This window comes from Equus asinus, chromosome 21, assembly GCF_041296235.1.
Source record: "Equus asinus isolate D_3611 breed Donkey chromosome 21, EquAss-T2T_v2, whole genome shotgun sequence".
Classification (NCBI taxonomy): Eukaryota; Metazoa; Chordata; class Mammalia; order Perissodactyla; family Equidae; genus Equus; species Equus asinus.
The window spans coordinates 51,767,007-51,785,502 of NC_091810.1; the positions used below are offsets into that span (position 1 = coordinate 51,767,007).

At 58.0% G+C, this 18,496-nt stretch overlaps 2 protein-coding genes across 2 annotated transcripts; one reads left to right on the top strand and one right to left on the bottom strand.

The window, feature by feature from the left end:
• The first annotated feature begins 758 nt into the window (after window positions 1–758).
• PRSS50 (serine protease 50) lies at window positions 759–5,580 on the top strand. Its single transcript, XM_044755008.2, has 5 exons — window positions 759–946; window positions 1,876–2,038; window positions 3,049–3,332; window positions 4,568–4,734; window positions 5,206–5,580. The coding sequence occupies exons 1-5, from the start codon at window positions 787–789 to the stop codon at window positions 5,434–5,436; spliced, it is 1,005 nt and encodes a 334-aa protein (XP_044610943.2). The 5' UTR covers window positions 759–786; the 3' UTR covers window positions 5,437–5,580.
• A 1,171-nt stretch (window positions 5,581–6,751) lies between these two features.
• Window positions 6,752–15,811, bottom strand: TMIE (transmembrane inner ear). Its single transcript, XM_044755009.2, has 4 exons — window positions 15,355–15,811; window positions 11,767–11,884; window positions 8,304–8,453; window positions 6,752–8,035 (listed from the first exon to the last, which is right to left on the bottom strand). The coding sequence occupies exons 1-4, from the start codon at window positions 15,448–15,450 to the stop codon at window positions 7,935–7,937; spliced, it is 465 nt and encodes a 154-aa protein (XP_044610944.1). The 5' UTR covers window positions 15,451–15,811; the 3' UTR covers window positions 6,752–7,934.
• Between the last annotated feature and the right edge of the window lie 2,685 nt (window positions 15,812–18,496).

Consider the following 18,496-nt stretch of genomic DNA (forward strand, 5'->3'; position numbering starts at 1 on the left):
GTTGGGGGGATGCTGCTTAAAATCATGCAGTCTTCAAAAATCATTATTGAAAACATTTCAGTCTGCTTAATTTCAGTGCCCTGAGGCAAAGCCCCACCTTTGTAGTTGCCAGGATGGAGGGAAAGCGGGGCCATTTGGAAAGCTTGGATGCCAGCCCCAGGAGTTGGGCCTCCATCTCACCAGGGGAAGGATGAAAGCAAGAACAAGCCCAGGGCAGCCTGCTGCAGGAGTGAGGAGGTACAGGAACTGGTGGAGGTTAGCTCGAGGGACTCCAGGAAACTGTTTGGAGGGGCCATGGAGAGCAGAGGCGAGGTCAGACACAGGGCAATCAGGGGGCGCCATCAGGCCAGCCACCACTGTGGCAGGCAGAAGGGGGGTCAGTCACTAGGAAGGTCAGTCACTAGGGACGCCTGGAGCACCTTCGTGGGTGACCACTGGGGGGCGCCGCGCAGGCCAGGACCAGGAGCGCCGCAGCGACCCCACAGCGGAGGCTGTCACCGACGGCCAATGGGGGGCGCCGTCGTGGGGCGGGCACCAGGAGCGCTGCCACGAGAGGAGCACCGCCGCGCAGTCACTGCTACCTAGGGATGGAATCCCGGTGCGGGAAGCGGGGTTCCCGGATGTCTGCCCCCGCGCCCACCGTTCTCCTGCTGCTGCTGCTGCTGAGGCCCGCGGGTGAGCCCTGGCCCCGCCCCGTCCCCGCCCGGACCGGGCCAGACCGCCTCTGACCCTCTGCATCCTTCCACAGGCTGCTTGGGCGCGGGCGAAGCGCCGGGGGCGCTGTGCATGGCTGCTCCCACTGACCCTGGCGCCCCCTGTGCCCCCAGTGGCACCGGTCCCTCAGGCGAACCTCGCCTCCACAGGCTGGTGTCCACCTTCCGGCCGCAGACCTTCACCATCAGGTGGCCGGACCCTGTTTCTAAAGTCACCGTCGACTTTGTTCCCAGTGAGTACTGGACTCCACGGTGGAGGAGGCTGCCAAGCAGTCTTAAGAACATTTGATCCCTGGGGACAGAAGGGACAGAGGAGAAAGAGGCAGGGAGTGTCTCTTGAGCCCTTACTGTGGGCCAGGCCTCCCATCCTGTGGAGGTAGGAGGCAAGGAAAGTCCAGGAGTGTGGGTGGGCTGCATGTTCTCACTTGCCTGCCCAGGCTGTGGGGCCAGTGGCCTGTCCACCAGGCCCTGCCCTGCCCAGCCTGCCCTGCCCCAGGCTCCCAGTGAGTGAATGGTCTGGGGCCATCATCCTCACCAACTAGGGCATCAGGGACAATTAGTTTGCCTGGCAGGTGGTGTGGAGCAGAACTGCCTGCGACTTCAGGCTGCCCTTCCTGAGGACAGAAGGGGCTGGGCAGCTGCTGTGCGGGTTTGCTGCTGGGGTTTTGTCCTCGGGATGTGTCTGTCATGCCCATTGTCCTTTGCCCATTTTTTTCTTAGGTCACTGCCTCTTTCTCTCACTGAATCACAGGAGGGGGTTCCCAGAGGAGGGAGAGGGTTCTGCCTTGGCTGAAGTAGGGGGAACCAGATGGAAACATGGATGAGTTTGTGAAGGGTCTGGCCAGCTCTGAGGGGCTGCTTAGCCAGGACAAAGGAGCCAGTGGTGCACCAGGCTGGTCAGCTGGGAATGCTCTGGGACTCAGGCTGTGGGAACAGAGAGAGGGATTCCTGGGGAGCACTTAGGCCCCTCAGCGGCTGGAGACCCCAGTCCAAATGTGGACAGCATCAGTATGTGATGACTGGTGAAAGGAGAATCATTGGATGGGTACAGGCCCGCGGTTGGAGAGTGGGTAGATCAAGCTGAGGGGGCGGGGTGGGGAAGGTGCTGTTGGATGTAGCTGGAAGGGCCTATCCCTCATCAAGCTCTCACCTTCCTCCTCAGCCTGCGGCTTCTCCTACGAGCAGGACCCCACCCTCAGGGACCCAGAGGCCATGGCTCGGCGGTGGCCATGGATGGTCAGTGTGCAGGCCAATGGCACACACATCTGCGCAGGCACCCTCATTGCCTCCCAGTGGGTGCTGACTGTGGCCCACTGCCTGATCCAGTGAGTGGGTGCCTAGGTGGGTGGGCGGAAAGGTGTGTGGAGCCACTGGGGGCTCAGTCATCCCACCAGCTGGCCTGTCAGCAGCAGCTATGCCCTCTGTGGAACCCCACGGTCCCAGCCCCAGCCTCACCCCAGCTCCAAGCAGGTGCAGGTTCCTTACCGGGAGTGGGAGCTGGCTCCCCTCACCTTGTGCCTCAGTCTCGTGCAGTTGTTCCATGGATGGGAAATGGAGGCTTGGAAGCCATTGTCCAGGCTCCCTTCCTCTTAGCCGCAGAAAGAAGGTCCTAATTCTTTCAATCCACACCCTTTGCTTCACTTTCTCGTTCCTTCCTTTCAACTGACAGCCTTTGACACTCCTTTGAAGCCAGGCCCTGCCTGGGCACTGGGGAGAGAGGGGACACATCCCTCCTCTCAGGTTGCTGGGGAAGACAGATGAGAAGATAGATACTCACAGGGGAGTCTGGTGGATGTGGGGACAAGCAAGAGGGCATGCCCAGGTTCCAGGGCCAAGGAACAGCCTGAGGGTAACATCTGTGCTGGCCGTGAGGGCTGACCTGTGGAGAAGTGTGCTCCAAGCCTAAAGGCGGACATAGAGACCCCAGGGGCACACCAGGAAAGGAGGCTGGAGGGCGAGGCCGTGGCTAACTGCATGGAGCCTCTGTCACTTCCAGGGCCCAGCACAGGGCGCTGAACAGAGTCTAGAGTTTGGAACCAGAGAAAACTGGGTCTATGTCCCCATTCCACCACTCCCTAGCTGTGTAGCCTTGAGCCGGTCACTGGGCTTCTCTGAACCTTGGTTTCCTCCTCCATAAAATGCAGGGTTGTGTGAGTACTGGAGCACACAGTGTGTATGCAGGGCCCTGTTCACATCTGTTGTGAGGAGTAGACTCAGGGGGATTGAAGCAGGTGGGTGGCCGGTGCTCCGAGTGCAACAGTGGGGCGGAGAATGGGGTGGAGACTGGGGTGGGGTGCCAGGAGCTGATGGCAGACTCCCCTCGTGGTTCCCCTAGGCGGGATGTTGTCTATTCAGTGCGGGCGGGGAGCCCGTGGATTGACCAGATGGCGCAGACTACTTCCGATGTCCCGGTGAGCCAGGTCATCGTGAACAGCAAGTTCCAGTCCCGTCGGTACTGGTCCTGGATCGGCCAGGACAACGACATTGCCCTCCTCAAGCTTGAGTGGGCACTCGAGTACAGCAAGTACATCGGGCCCATCTGCCTGCCTGGCTTGGACTATGTGATGAAGGACCAGTCCCTCTGCACCGTGACGGGCTGGGGCCGCCCCAGGGCTGATGGTGAGTGGGAACCTCCCAGGACCAGGGTGGGTGGCACAGGAGAGGACTGGGTGCAGGCTGAGTCTACCATGGACAGATGTTTCTGAGACACCTTCCCCAGGGAGCCTGCTGCCCCTGGACCTTCCTGTTGGACTCTAATCTCTGGCGTCTGAGCAGTGAGCATATCCTGGCCATTCAGGCCTTAGGGGACCCAGATTGCCCGTGAACTCTCAGGCCCAGGCCAGAGCATGGAAATAGGCCCTCTTTGAAGGCAGAGTGGGCACAGAGTAATATCTTGCTGTCTGTGCACAATCCCAGGGCAGCCATGACTTGAAGTAGAACATCTGAGGTGAGAGGAGCAGGGTTCTGTGTCTGTGAAAAGCTCCCCAGAAGACTCCCCATGGCTGGCTAAGGGTAGTCTGCACCCGGAGGTTGGGAGTCACTCAGGGTCCACTCATGGCTCCCCCGTCCCTGCAGTGGCCCTCAATCCCTCTTCACTCCAATTTACGAGCAAGGCCCAAAGAGCAGGAGTATTGTCCGAGGCCCATCCAAGTGTCCATTTCCTCACGAGCCCCAGGAATGTCCACTCCCTTCAGGGAGCCCCCTATCCCTTTCCCACAAGAAAGATGTCTTTCCCTATGGCCTCACAGAGCCGACTGCCTAAAGACAGCCCACAGGGTTCCAGGCCAGGGGGGAGCGTGGGGGGTGGGAGGTGGCCTTTTGACTTTCCTGCTGTGGCCTGTCTGGGGAATGGCTGGGAATGGTGAGAAGTCTCCTGCCCTCCAGGAGCTCAGGCTAGGGACAGACACACTGACGAGAGGGAGGAAGGGAGTAAGCAGTGTCTGGGACCCACGGAGGGCAGTCTGGGCAGGCTCAGGGGAGGAAGAGGCCTGTGGGGAGGGCTTGAAGAAAAGGAGGGATTTGGGCCCAAGAGGGGCTTGGCAGGCATTCAGGATAGAAGGAAGGACAAAAGCCAAGATACTGAAGTAGGAATGGACTCAGTGGATTGGAATCTGCAGGAAGTGAGACCAGGTCCAGTAACGCCTGATGGTGGGCAGCCTGCTCCAAGGTCTCTATATTGAGCAGCCCTTGGGAAGTGTCAGCTGCAATGGAAGGTGACCTGAGCCTGGAGAGGTCTCCAGGGCTGTTGTGGGGCAAGTAGCAGAGGCAAGGAGCAAAGGGAGGACAGAGACAAGGCTGGTGGCAGTGGGCAGCAGCAAAACTGCTAAGCCTAAACAGGGGCCCCTGTCCTCCAGGTGTATGGCCCCAGTTCCGGACCATTCAGGAGAAGGAAGTCACTGTTGTGAACAGCACGGAGTGTGACTACGTCTATCACAGGTTCTCCAAAATCCCCTCTCTGGTTCGGATCATCAACTCCCAGATGATTTGTGCAGAGGACTTGGACAGGGAGCAGTTCTGCTATGTGAGCACCTCTCCCCCTCACTCACTCACCTCCAAGGGCACCTGGCCAGAAGTGGGGCTCAGGGCACAGGGGAGGCGGGACCTGAAGGAATGGGGAGGGGAAGGAGGGAGAGGAGGTTAAGAGTGGGGAGGGATGAGCAGGGGTGATGAGGGGGAAGATAGAGAGGAGAGATGGGATGGAGGGAGGAGATGGGGGGTGAGGATGGAGGTTGATGAGAAAGAAGGATGGGGAATGGTGGGAAGATGGAGGGTGGGTGTTAAAGAGATGAGAGATGGAGGGCTGACATGGAGAGAGATGGGAGATGAAGCCCTCTGAGGAAGATCTCTTGGGTTTAGACCTCAAGGGCACCTCTCGGCTATGTGACCTTGGGGGCTGTGGAGAAGATCTCATGTGAGAGCACTCTGCTTATCCCTGAGTGGGGTCCTGTCTCCCTCAGGCCACATGTTTTTGTTTCCCCACCCCTCCCCACAGGAGACAAGTGGTGAACCCTTGGCCTGCCCTGTGGAGAGCACGTGGTACCTAGTGGGGATGGTGAGCTGGGGCCCCGGCTGCAAGAAGAGCAAGCCCCCGCCCATCTACCTGCAGATCTCCTCCTACCAGCACTGGATCTGGGAACGTGTCAACGGGCAGGCTCTGCCAGCCCCACCCAGGGCCCTGTTCCTGGTGCTGCCGCTGCCCCTCAGCCTCCTTACTGCGCTCTGACACTCAGCGCCGTCCCTGGGGGTGCCCTTCCTTGCCCAGGCCGCTCCTCGCTGCCCTCAGTGCCCAGAATGCTGCAGGTGCAGCTCTCGCAGTCCCGCAAGGCAGGGCAGAGCCTGGGTGCTTAATTAAACACTTCTCTTCCCGATGCCTCTGCCTTCCTGGACCTCCGAAGCCCCTCGCTCCCTGGGCTGTTTGAGTGGGAGATGAGTGAACCAGACCAGGGTGGGATGGGAAACTCAGGGCAGTTTCCAGAGGTTTGGAGTGGCTCCCAAGGAAGGTAGAGGGAGTGTGAAGGGATGATACTGGGGTTAGATGATGGAGGGCCCAGAACATACTGCCCAGGCTGAAGCTGCAGCTGCCGGACACAGCCCAAGGCTGGGGGGAGGGTACGGCTCGGTCTGGGCCACAAGGTGTCCTTTCTGTGATACCGTAGTGGGAATCAGCCTCTCCTTGCCTCTGGCCCTTCCAGCCAGTAGCTAGAACATACCTTGTCATTGCCCTGAAGCACTGTAGTGAACTTTGACCCTCTAGCCCTGCCTCTGCCTGGAGATGGGGCAAGTGCCCACTGGGATCAGACATTATCCCCACCATCAGCACCCATGCCTCTCCATACAGGGTGAGTGGAGGCCCAGGTCAGGGGTCAGGAAGGCAGCTGGTGGGGCAGATGGAGCTGGGGCCTGGACTCCCTCAGGCTTTACCAGCTGCTTTACCAGCTCTGTTTGCCTTCAAGTGGCCCCTGCCCCTCTGGGCTTCTGCTGCCTGGCCACACATGATGGCTCTGGCCTGTATGGGTGGAATGACCTTGCCACAACCCTATATATGAGAAGCCCATAGCCCATAGGTCAGCCACCCGTTCCCACCTGGTGGCAGCGTGAGTACTCAGCTTCCACAGCAGGGCCTTCTGCCATCTCTCGCCCCTTGCTGCTCCAAGACCCTGTGCTCCTTCCCCCATGTCAGCCTGGATCTTTGCCCTTGTATAATAATGATCCAGGCTTGACGACTCTGTGTCCCCAGCACCAGGCTCAGACCGTCAAAGGCCTATTGAAAGCCACGGGGTGGAGTGGAGGAGAGTGGAGTGCAAGCAGGCCTGGGCCCAGCTGGTTGCAGCTGCCCCGCAGCCTCTTGGCCACCGTCTCCCCCTCCAGCTCATCCTAACTGAGGCTGGGAGAAAAGTCAGGGAGGGAACTTCAACCTGGCCTGCACCACCTGTCACGGATTGCTGCATCACCCTCCATATAAATGCTGAGGGATGGGGACAGGCTAAGGGTCGTCTCAGGTCACTCAGGTACGAGCAGGCGAGCAGGCACTCGGGTAGGAGAAGGCACTCAGCTTTATTTACACGTCTTTGCAGGCTGCAGAGGCAGCGTGAGCTTTTCCAGCACCTCCCCTGGCTCAGAAACCTTCTCTGGTGTCTCCTCAGTCTCTAGGCCCAGGTCTGGGCGCCTCAGCTGACATTCACTGCCATCTGGAAACCCCTCTGCATCTCCCATCCCCAAGGAGGCAGTCCTCAGGTGGCGATTGCTTCTGGCCAGCCGCGCTTCCTTTAGGCAACACAGTTGAGAATGGCGGAAGAGGCACGGCCTGCTGTTATATTCAGCAGGTAGAAGGCTGGCTGCTGCCTCAAGCCCTAACTGCCTGCTGTGGTGATCCCCTAGGGCCCTGTGGCCCCCACAGCTGAGCATAGGAAGGGCTACCAGGGCAGCCCAAGGTCCCTCTTGGCTTCTCAAATATTCCCTGGATTCCCAAGAAGGGGCGCTGTCTTCCTCTGGCCTGCTGGCCTCGTCCTCTGCATGCCTGCAGCCCCCAGCCCCGAGCCCCTGGGCCTCACCCCCTGGCAGCCTCAGCCCCATCACAATGTGTAAAACAAGCGCACCCCATTGCCTGAGCTTGGTATCTGCTGGACTGGGGTTCTCCTGCTTCTGGGCCACCTCTGCTCACCCACTTCAGCAAGAACCCATGCCAGGCTTGGAGCATGGCTCCCCACCAGGGCTACTCTCTAGCCAAATCCGAGAACCTCTTGCTGCCACAACCCCCTCCAGTGACCCTCTCTCTCCTAGTGACCAGCCTGGGGATGACCTTATACCTTAGCCTATCCAGTTCAGCCATCCCCTTCCAGAAGGGAACCCACATCCTGTTACTCCTTTAGCCACTGCTGTTCCTGGCAGAAGGAGTGGGACAGAGGCATGCCTGGGTAGGTGTGAGGCTGCTCTGGATCTGCAGGACAGTGGCCCAAGACCAGTGTTGCTGAGTGGCCATGTGGATGGGGTGAAAATAGTGGAGTCCAGGCTGGGAGGTCAGACAGCTGGTGCAGTCTTGTCCCTGCCCCAGTGGGCCATAAGGACGTGGCCATGGACCCCAGCTCCCCTTCTGAGCAGGGAGAAGATGTTCTGCAACCTCTATGGTCCATGGATGAGCTTGGAGTCTAAGGTGCCTGGATCCTGGCCAGGACTTGAGCCCCAGGGCCTGCCAACCCCAGCTCCACCTCCAGGACGCTCTCCTCATTTCTCTCCTTTCTTCTTCTTGGCCTCGTTCTTCTCATCCTCCTCTACCTTGATAGCCACTGTGTCCACGCTGTCCTTCTTCTTCTTCTTCTTGTCCTCTGTGGGGGAGAGGAAAGAGATGTGTGGCAGGAGGAAGGCAGGGTCCCAGGGCCTGCAGCAGAGCCTCCCATGCCAGCCCTTCACTCATTCCAAACCTCTCCCACCTGCAGAATAGCTCCTTGTTTTACCTGCCTCTCTCTGACCTGTTTCTGTGCTCTTGTCTCCAGAAACAGGGCTGGGAGGAAGGACACTGGGCAGCAGGGCTGAGGAGCTGATTGGCTCAGCAAGGTTGGATGGTGGTGGGGCTGGGGGCTCGGGCCTGCTCACCTCCAGGGATTTCTGTGAGCTCGTTGAGGGGTGGCACAGTCTCCAGTTTGTCCGTGTACATCTTGGCTGCCTTTCGCTGCAGGTACCGGGCTTCAATCTCCTTCCGGGTCCGTGGCACGCGGCAATTGAAGACACAGCACAGAGTGATAACTGTAGCAGGGACAGAGCAGGCTTGGCCGGGGCCGGAGCTTGGACACCTCAGGAGTGGTACCCAACTTTAGGCCTGCCTCTGCCTACCTATGTGTGTCTTACCCAGAGACTGCAGCAGGAGGCTCCACATCTTGACAAAACCCCTGTGGGCTCTGGGATTTCCAAGCTATCTTTCCTAAGCGGGGCTGGCTTCGTACAGTCACACAGGGCCCCCTCTTAGAAGGGCCTTGTGCTTGGTTTAATATATTACTCTGCGGTCACTATCTTGAAATTCGTAATAATTTTTGAACAATGGGTCTCATGTTTTCATTTTGCATTAGCCCCATCGCTGGCCCTGGTCCTGAGGGTCCTTCTGACTAGACTGAGAGTTCCCAGAGGGCAGGGCAGAGGGCTGCCCTATGGCTCCAGCTCCAACTTCTTGGAGACTGTCCTGTGCTTCCATGCAAGCCTCTGGGCTCCTAGTGCATCCTAGTTTTTCCTCCCCAGGCTCCTGAGAGCAGGACCAGAGCTGCTTCAGACACTGGAGGACATGGCTGCATCCTCCTCAACCTCCCTGAGGACAAGCCTGGGCTCCTCCTGGCTGCAAGAACCGGTGAGAGGGCACAGACCTTGCCCTGGGGCGTTCACCTCAGACCAAGTTATTCCAGGAGCCATTTTCCAGCTGAGGGCAGCTGCACCCACGCAAGCTGGGCCAGAGCATGGAGCTGGCCTGTCTAGTGATGGGCATGGCAGAGCAGGGCTGCCAGGACCCAGACGGACTGAGTTTATTTTTCTAAGGCCCCCACAGTCTGACCACCTTGGCCCCAGCCTCAGGGAAGGGGATGGAGCTGCTTCCTATTATAAATCAGATGACCAGACATAGCTTCCTGGCAGACTCCCGGGGACAGGAGGGCCAGGCAGGACAAGCCAGGCCTATTTTGGGGAAGATGGATCAGACCTACGTGGCCTGGGCTGGAGAACCCTCTGGGGTCATCTTGTGCAACCTCTTAAACCAAATATTGTAGCCCTACTGAGTCTCACCCAGACTCACAGAATGAAAGAAAAAAATGAATGAATGGATGAGATGGTCTCAAAGCCTTTGCTGCTGAGGACGGGACTGGACTCCTGAATGAATGGATGGGGGAGCTGGGGAGCACTGCACCAGAACCTCAGCAGTAGGTCTGACTGTACATGGCTGTCCACGGGTAGACCTGAGTAGACAGCAGGCCTTACTTAGCCAAAGAGCTGGTTCTGGTCTTCTCCGGATCTCTGTGTGTATGCCTGAGGCTCAAGGTTGGTCCCCCACCCTGACCCTACTGGCTTGGGCCACCCCTTCCAGCCAGCCACCAGGCACCTCCTCAGGACCATGCCCATTCAGGCTATCCACAAAGAAGAGAGCTCAGAGGGCAGCTATTGGCAGCCAGAGTGGGGCTCAAACACAGCCCCTCATTCCAGGCTTGTCCTACCCAGCCTGGCCTGGTTGCTTCCCTTCAAAGAAGGAGAGAAACAAAGTGTCTTGGATCGAGTTCCAGGGCCCAGGCAGGGGCTTGGGATATGAGTCCCTGGGCTGAAGGAGATCCCCCAGAGGCACCCCATCCAACCCCAGCCTCTCCACAAGGCTCTGGGGGTGATGCTCCCCTAGAGCTGCACTGCCTAGGCCCAAGCGGACTGGGAAGCAGGAAAGATATTTCCTGCCCAGGAGATGGAGCTGTGTCATCCCTACTCCCTAGAGCTCTGCATGGAGGGCAGTAGGTGCTGACCTGCTGCTCTGGGGCCTGTGGGACTAGCCCTTGCCCTCTTCTAGGAAATGGGGTTAGGAATAGGAGTTGTTCTGTGTGGTTGATGTCCAAGTGCCTCCTTGGCTCTGATACTGCAATCTTCTCATGTGGCCTCAGGCACCTCCACCATCTGAGGCTGAGCAGAGCCTGAGAGAGGCCATTGCGTGTTTCGAGGCCCCACAGTGCTCTCAGCTCTACTCCTGGGGCCCCCCAGAGCTGCTCCTGGATCTGCACCCCAGATTGTTTCTATGGCCCCTGCAGAGCAGATGCCCCCACCCAACCCTGCCTCTTGGTGCTGAGGGTTGTGCCCCTCTCTTGACACCTGGGCTGAGGCTGCAGCCACACCTGTCTGTCTGTGGGACCTCCATAGAGAGGCCTGAGTAGCCTCTTGCTCAGATCCTGCTCCCACTGGAGCTGTGAAGAAATGATGGTACGAGGTGGATATTTTCCCTTGGGAGGGCACTTCCGGTGCCAGGAGAAGCACGTGCAAATCAGGTGTGCTTCTCTCCCTTGGAGCCCCCACATGTGGATGGCCCTTTGCGGTCAGCCCTGCCCTCCAGGGACCTCATCCCAGGACAGCTCTGGCTAGAACTTAAATGCCGCTTTAGCCCCCAGCCCAAGGCGTGCTCAGTAACTGTCCTCTAGGGGTTATCTGAGAGCTTGTGTGGAGGCTGTTTCCTCCCACCTCTGCGCACACCATCCCCTCTGCCTGGAATGCCCTCCCAGTAGCCCACCTGCCAAAACCCCACCCATCTTCCCTCAGAACTGCACTCAGAGGACCCCTCCTCTCTGAAGCCTTTGCAGGGCGAGTGGGTTTTCTTTCCTTTCTCTGCCTGCATCCCCCAACCCCCCTACCCGACCTTGTAGGAACTTCTGTCAGACTCTGCTTTGTGCCATGGTGGCCTTGCCCACCCAGCTGGCATTTCCCTGACCTCTTTCCCCAACCTCAGACCCCCCACCTCCAGAAGGACGACTGAAGGGAACATGCCAAGCCCATTTCTTTTGCAACTTTGCATCAAGCAGCTCCCAGTGCCAAGGGAGGAAAGGGTCTCCTGTTTTTAATGGAGGTGGGTGTGAGTCGTTCCAGGGAAATAGTATTTGACAAGGCAAGGTTTGCAGCCTGGGAGTCACATCTGCTAGGTGTCTGGGGAGCCTCTGGGCTGAGCTGCAACTAAGGGTGGCCTTGGTGGGGCCCCTGGGTGTGGGCCCTTTAAGCTGGCCAAACTGCCGGAAAAGCATCAGGAGGCCAGCGATAGGGAAAAATGACACGTCCTGTCCTGGTTCAGTGGAGTCCCCTGTAATTACCATAATTGCCATGTGGCTGCTTCCCCGGTTGGGCAGAATTGAAACTTCAGGTCACCACTGGCCTGTCAGCCCTCCACAGGGACTTTGTGTGGATCAAGAGGTGCCAGAAACCACAGCGGGCCTCCTGTGGGCGCCTGGCCTGCTTGCACTGCCCGGAATTGCTGCTCTGAACCCCTGGGGGTAGTGCTGGGGCAGGGGGGTGCTGTGCTCCCGCTGTGGTGTGGTGGGGAGGGCAGGGAGCAGCTACTCACTGATGGACAGCACGAAGAGCGAGAAGATGCCCACCACGTGCCACAGGCGCATGTCCCAGAACACCACGGTCTCCTTGGTCAGCGGGGGCGGCTTGGGCTTGGGCGGGGCCGTGCTGGGCTGTGAGTCGGGAAAGAGGGGAGTGAGCCAGGCAGAGGCCGGGGGTTGGGACTGGGCCAAGAGAGGCCCAGGTCTCAGCAAGGACTCAGCTCAAGCATTTCAGAATCTCCTAGAATCAAGTGTCTTATACATTCACAGCCAACACCCTAGACCTTAGGAAGTTCCAGATTTAGAACAAGAGAAGAGAGCAGAGCCTCAGAACTGTGGAGCTGGGGATTGGAGGGTGAGGGTACTTGATGCTTGGGGAAACTGAGGCCCGGAGGGGCAATCAGGTTCAAGGCCCCTGCAGGCAGCCTGCAGGCCTCTCCTTCACTCCAGTCCTGGCCCCACAAAAGCAGATGGGGTGTCAGGACCAAGGCCAGAGACAAGGCAAGGCCTGTGCTGCCCTGGGGAACTTTGCTCTTGCTACCCTCAGTGTGGTGGGGTGGGGTATGGAGCCGGAGTCAGTGCCCTGTGGCTCTCCTGCCTGGCCAGGACCCACACCAGGTGCCTCAACAGTTGCATGTCCTACCGGAGTCACCACCTCTGACGAGAAGGCTAGGCCAGAGTCCTCACAGGACAGGACTAGATAGTTTGTCTGCAACACAGCAGCGACACCTGGAGGCCAAAAGATGTAAGCATGGCTGGAGCAAGGCTGAGCAGAGCACAGCACAGCCTGGGACACCACCCTGCCCTGAGGACCTGAAGGGACATGGCTCCACCCTGGGGGTCTATGGGACATGGCCCTGCCCTGGAGTCTGAGTGGACATGGCCCCCTGCTCTGGGGATTCTGAGCAAGACTTGTCCCTGACCTGCAAGGCTAAGAGAGATATGATTCATCTCTGTCACCGAGTTTCACAGAGGGGTGTGGATGAGGGTTAGTGCTTGGAGGGAGAGAGGACCCTGGGGCATTTGTGCAATACATTATCCCTTCATTAACCACATAAGGACCGACATGAGGAGTCTCTTCTGGCTCTCTGGGCAGGAAAGATAACCCACAGCCCAACTGACCATCCATCCAGTCTTTCCATAAGCGTGGACTGGGCACCTGCCACAAGCCAGGTACTCCTTATCTAATGAAGAGCCCCCTTCAGTCTATGTTGGGGACGCTCAGAAAGGATCAGGAGCCTGCCCCAGGGAACCCAGAGGGTCTGTGCTCCAGGGGTGGGTACATGATTCCCCAGTTTTTTTCTCCTCACCAGGGTGAACTGGGGTGGGAGCCTTCTTTTCTCTGGGCCCCACTCTCTTCATTAGTAACTTGAGTGAGGTGTTTCCAGGGCTATTTGGGAAGCTCTCTCTACCCAACCTGAGTCGTAAAATTAACAAGAAGACACGGCTCTTCGGCATCATCCCAGTGGCCTGGATCCATTTGTGGGGTCAGACACATGTATATGGGGTTGAGGAACATGCGTGTGGGGTCAGGCACATGTGTAGGTTCAGGGAACGTGTGTGGGGCTGGGGCATACATATGGGATTGGAGCACACATATGGGAATGGGCACACATTTGTGGGTATGGGGCAACACGTGTGGTTGGAGTACATGTGGGTGTGGTTGGGCACACCTCTGTAGTGTCAGGGCCAGGGTTTGGGCCCTGATTCTAAGGCTTAGTGTGTTGGCCTGGCTGGGTGGTATGACTGGAAGACTTGGAGGGCCAGAGTAAGGATCTCAGATTCTGAGCCTGGGCAGCTGAGAGCTCACTCCTGACACATTCTTGTTCCAGCTTTGTTCTGGGTGGAATTGAGCCTGTGCTCTCACCCCAATAGGGATCTTGGGTGGAGGGTAACAGGTAACAGGTAACAGTCAGGCATCTCCTTGTGGTGGGTACTGCTTGGGGTCTGAACTCTGAAGCTTGGAGGTCCTGGCCTGCATCAGAGCCTTCCAGCCAGATGGAGGGTGGTGCCTGTAGGGGCTGGGGTAGTGGGGGGTGTGAACTCCGCCCTGCCCATCTTTCTGGTGCTTCCCTCGATCCCCTGGGCTTGGCCAGGCCCTTGCTCAGGCTGTAGGCAGCTGGCAGGCAGATGGAGTCCAAATGCAATTTCCCTTGATGAGCTGGGAGAAGACATGCTCCTGGGTGCTGGGGGGGAAGAGTCCTTGGCTCAGAATTGACTCGACCCCCACCCTCAGGCTTCTCCTATACCCAGGCCAACTGAGTTTCTGCACCCGAGGCCTCAGGGCAGCTGGTGAGGGGCCCAAGTACATTCCATGGGGCTCAAGCCAGCCTGGCTCCCCTTACAGGGACACTGGAGCTGACATCTGACTCCAGCCCAGCCTTCTAATCACACCCCTTGGTCAGCAGCAGGGACAGGCTAGCATTGGGGTGCAGGGCTGTCTTCCCATGTCCCTCAGACCCCCAGTATGGGTCTGTCCTCCATCTCCCATCCTGTCCCCTACCACCTGTCCCTCAAGGGTTCTCCTGGGTGCCTCCTGTCTCTTGCACTTCTCTTCCTCTGCTCTCTCCACTCCACCCCTGCCTGCACAGGCTCCATCCCCTACTTCTCCCTGGCTCACCTCTGGGGCCTACTCCCTCTGGCCTCATGCTCCAGAATTCTGGGTCCTGTCTGCCTCTTTGGCTCCCCTTCCTGGCTCAGCAGGAATGGGGTCCAGAGAGACCAGAGAGGCTGCAGATGTCCCCACCCTTGCCCTCTCAGCCCTTCCTGGCCCAGCTAAGCTCCTGGCCAACCACCTCAGCCATCCTCCTCACCTCTTCCTGGGCTATCTCAGCAGCTCCTCCCAGTTCTCCCAACTATGTACCTCTTCCAATTTTTCTCCTCCTTCCAAACCAGGACCCATCATGACTCTGCTCAGAAACCTTTGCTAGCTCCCCGTTACCACCAGACCGAGTAAGTCCTCCGAGTCCCTGGGTCCTGCCCTGCCTGCCCCTCCCCTCCAGGACCTAGTGCTCCGCATGGAGTCAGACTCAACACATGGCTGCTCCATAAAGGGGCTCCTCATCCTCCTGCCCCCACCCTCCAGCGTGGAATGCCCTCACCTCCTTCCCAAGGTTGTGTCTCCCCCTTTAGACAGGGGACCCTGCAGGATCTCTGGAGACAGAAGCTGTTTCTTCCAGCACACCAGCACACCCTAAGATTAGGGCCTACATCTCCCCTCTGAGACTAGAGGTCGCTGAAACCAAGGACTATGCCCTCCCTGCCCCCATCAGACCAAAGACTAGAGGACTGGGGCTGAGCGTCCCACAGCAGACAGGGCAAGGCTGTATTCTCAGGGAGACTGGGGATCCCTAAAATCAGAGCCAGTCTCCCCTATCAGGCTAATACTCCTGAAATCAGGGGTAGTGCCCTCCCGTCAGACCATTGGGGGCTGTCTCCCTCACAGCCTAGAAGCGCTCGGGGCAGGGCTGTGTCACCCCATTAAGCCAGGTCTCCTAAGGCAAGAGGAGGGGAAAAAGCCGGCTCCCGGTCAGAAAGGCGCCCCCCACCCTCTGCCTGGACGATGACACCACCCCGCGCCCCTCCGCGCCGCCCCGCCTCACCTCCACCAGCTGCCCGGCGACCCCCGCGAGGCAAACCCCCAGCGCTGCGCCGCCCAGCGCCCAGAGGGGCCCCGCACCTCGCCGCCGCCCCGCCATCTTCGCGCCGCCAGGCCTCGGCCGCAGGTCGGGGAGCGGAGGGAGGCCGCCGGCAGGGGTGGCTCTGTGACTGCCCGCTGGCCAGCCGGCGCTCGGCGGTGGCGATCTGGTCGCAGGCTGCGAGCGGGCATCATTTATTCATCGTCGGTGTCTGGTTTCTGTGCTGCTCGCACCCACATCACGGTGGGTGGAGGGCCCGCCCCGCTCCCGGGAGATCAGACTCCAGACTGCCCTCCTCCCCTAACCCAACCTGGTCCGACATAGGGGTGGGAGTGCGGGGGAGGGAGGACAGGCTGGGGTCAGGTCCTTGAACAACAGGTCCCACCCTCCCTTCCCCACTGGGGCCTCAGTTTCTCCGTCTGGGACAAGGGGAGGGGCCGGAATCTGCTCATCTAGGAGGCCCTTCCCATTCTGACGTTCTGGATTTGAAAAACCATGCTGGACCCAGGTTGGGGTGGGGGTGGGGGCCATGGCAGGCAGGTCGCCATGGTGACAGGCGCTCAGGGATGTCCTGGGCTTTCTGGGCTGGCTTCCTGCCCAGAGGCAGCTCTGATCACCTTGGACACCAGAGCTGGGGGGTGGGGAGAGGAATGATATGGTCAGAGTCGCCAGCTGCAGGTGCTATGGAAGGTTCCTGAAGGAGCCAGTATCTGCAGCCGGCAGGACAGGGTGGGTTCCCCCTGGAAGGACTGGAGGACCATTTTCTGATCCTGGCTGACCCTCAGCCTCTGCCCCAGTCTGAGCCCTGACCCTGACCTCACACTGAAGCTGGCCCTCATTGCACTCTGGTCCTCATTCCAGGGTAAGCCTTGCCAACCTAGGGATAGAGGGAGAGAGGATCTGAGGAGCTGTGGAGGCCCGGGGAGGACTTTGAAGCAGGAGTGGGGAGGCCTAGGGTGGGGAGACTGCTCTGGTCCATCCTCCCACATCTCTCCTTTCCCTCCTTCCATTACTATTCATCTCCTGCCTGCTGAGTGCTGGAGAAACAGCCCAGGTGTTGGGCCGCTGTATTCCTCATCACCAAGGACACAGGTGGAGACCTGCTCAGGCTGGGGTGCTTTGGGCCTTGGGCCTGCCCTCAGAACTGGAGACCCTGTAGATCCAGAGCCTCATGGGGATCTTTCCTGGAGGTGCATAGAAGAGCAAGGACCAAGACAGTCTGCTGCAGAGAGCAGAGGGCCAGCTGTGGACACCCATAGGTGTCAGGGCTGTGTGACGATAGGGCAGGCAGGGAAATGGGAGAGCTATTGACAAAGGACGGCAGGCCCAATGGACTTATCGAGGAGACCCTTGACAGTAGGTAGTAAAGATTGGGGGCTGGGGATGCTGGGCCACCTCATCCTTTCCAGGCTTCCCTGGTCAGGCAAAGAGGAAGTCCACTAAAGCCCAAATCACTTGCTGTAGCTCTTGCCGCCCCCCACCCCGCCACCCCCACCAACTTCCTCATGCGATCTGTCATGGACCAGGCTAGGGAAAGCCACACTGACCAGCCAGGGAGGTCACCCTTGGGACATAGGGTCAGAGAGTCCTTGCTGCACTGGGCTGAGGTTAGGGAGCCTGACAGTGGCCTTGGGCAAACCATTACTCTTCTCTGCTTTGATGTCTTTATCTATGGAATGGAGAGGGCAAGACTCCCATCATAGAGCTGATAGGAGGATTATGTGAACTAAGGATTATGGGAGTGCTGAGAACATGATGGCTCTCCTTGATGGGATGGCTCAGCCCAGGAGGGGAGGGGTGTCATTGTTTCCTGTAAAGTTCATCACCCTTCCATCCAAGAAGTGGGGCAAGTCCAATGAAGAAATCTGAGAGGGAATACGGTCATGTGTGTCCCTATTGTCGCCTGAGATGGCCACTGCTCCAAGTGGGTTCCACTTCTCTGCAGGCTGTTGAATACAGCTGAGATTTCTCTGTAGGCTACTTATCATATAGCTTTTCCCCAGAGCTTTCTACCCAACACAAGCATCCTCGATCCCCACCCCACCCTAAACACACTGTCAAATACTGTCACACAGGCCCTGAAGTCAAACTGACTTAGAATAACAGTGTATCCCGAAAGTCTTGGTACAGTTTTAGGCTTCAGTAACCTCAGAAGTATAAAGCTACGAATTTACAAGAAACTCCGTTTGAAAGTTGAATTATTTAAATTTCCTTTTTCGCCCTCTGAAAACGGGAAAAGTTGACTGAAAAAAGTTAAAGTTATACAAAATCCACAAAACGAAATTAGCACAAAGAAAATTTAAGTAATTAAACTTTCAAATCCTGTTTCTTGTAAATTTGTTGCTTTATACTTTATGTCTTCTGAAGTTATTAAAGCTTAAAACAGACTTCTGGGGCATGCTCAGATTGACAGCTGTGAGCTCTCAGGGGGCTACTTAATCTCTCTGAGCTTCAATCCCTCGTCTGTAAAATGGGTATAACTACAGTATCACAGCACCTGCACGGCAGAAGCCTCCAGTAAATGCTGGGTGTTACAGTTATTGTTGTCATTGTTAAAGGTAGTGTGATATTACACTGTATAGAAACCCAACAATACCTTGTTCAATCAATGTCCCGCTGCCCAACATTTGTACTGTTTCCACTTCTCTAGTGTTAAATGCCGTGGGGAGAGGAATATCCTGAAAGCTAAAACCTTTTCCACCTTTTTATCTGTCTCCCCTGTTTACTCATGAAGAACTGAGGCCCAGCGAGGGGTTGTGCCCTTCCTAAGGTCACTGAGGAACAGGGGCCTCAAACTCAGTCTTCAGCCCTTATCCCAGGGCTCTGCCCATGTCCAGTACTGTTTCTAGTTCTTACGAAGTCCCCATAGCCCCCTGCACCCCACCCCCATGTGAGCCATCAGGTCTGGGGTGGTGGAGCTCCGGACCCCCAGGCTCCCCAGTCTGGCTCCCCTGTAAGACAGCCTCTCCTCCATGCATGGTGGCGTGAATGCTGGCATGCAGAACTCTGTTTGTCCCTTGTGTACTATTTTTAGCTCCTGTGGGTTTCCTGTAGGGATCCAGTCCAGCCTCCAGGGCCTCTGAGTTGGAAGCCACGGGCAGAGTCA

Bases quoted from the DNA above. Each gene is read 5' to 3' on its own strand.
- PRSS50 (XM_044755008.2), top strand. From the start codon at position 787: ATGGCTGCTCCCACTGACCCTGGCGCCCCCTGTGCCCCCAGTGGCACC. The intron at 2,039-3,048 runs GTGAGTGGGTGC...TGGTTCCCCTAG, and splicing joins GTGGCCCACTGCCTGATCCA to GCGGGATGTTGTCTATTCAG. The intron at 3,333-4,567 runs GTGAGTGGGAAC...CCTGTCCTCCAG, and splicing joins GGGCCGCCCCAGGGCTGATG to GTGTATGGCCCCAGTTCCGG.
- TMIE (XM_044755009.2), bottom strand. From the start codon at position 15,450: ATGGCGGGGCGGCGGCGAGGTGCGGGGCCCCTCTGGGCGCTGGGCGGC. The intron at 11,885-15,354 runs GTGAGGCGGGGC...CCCGACTCACAG, and splicing joins TCGCCGGGCAGCTGGTGGAG to CCCAGCACGGCCCCGCCCAA. The intron at 8,454-11,766 runs GTGAGTAGCTGC...TCCCTGCTACAG, and splicing joins GCTCTTCGTGCTGTCCATCA to TTATCACTCTGTGCTGTGTC.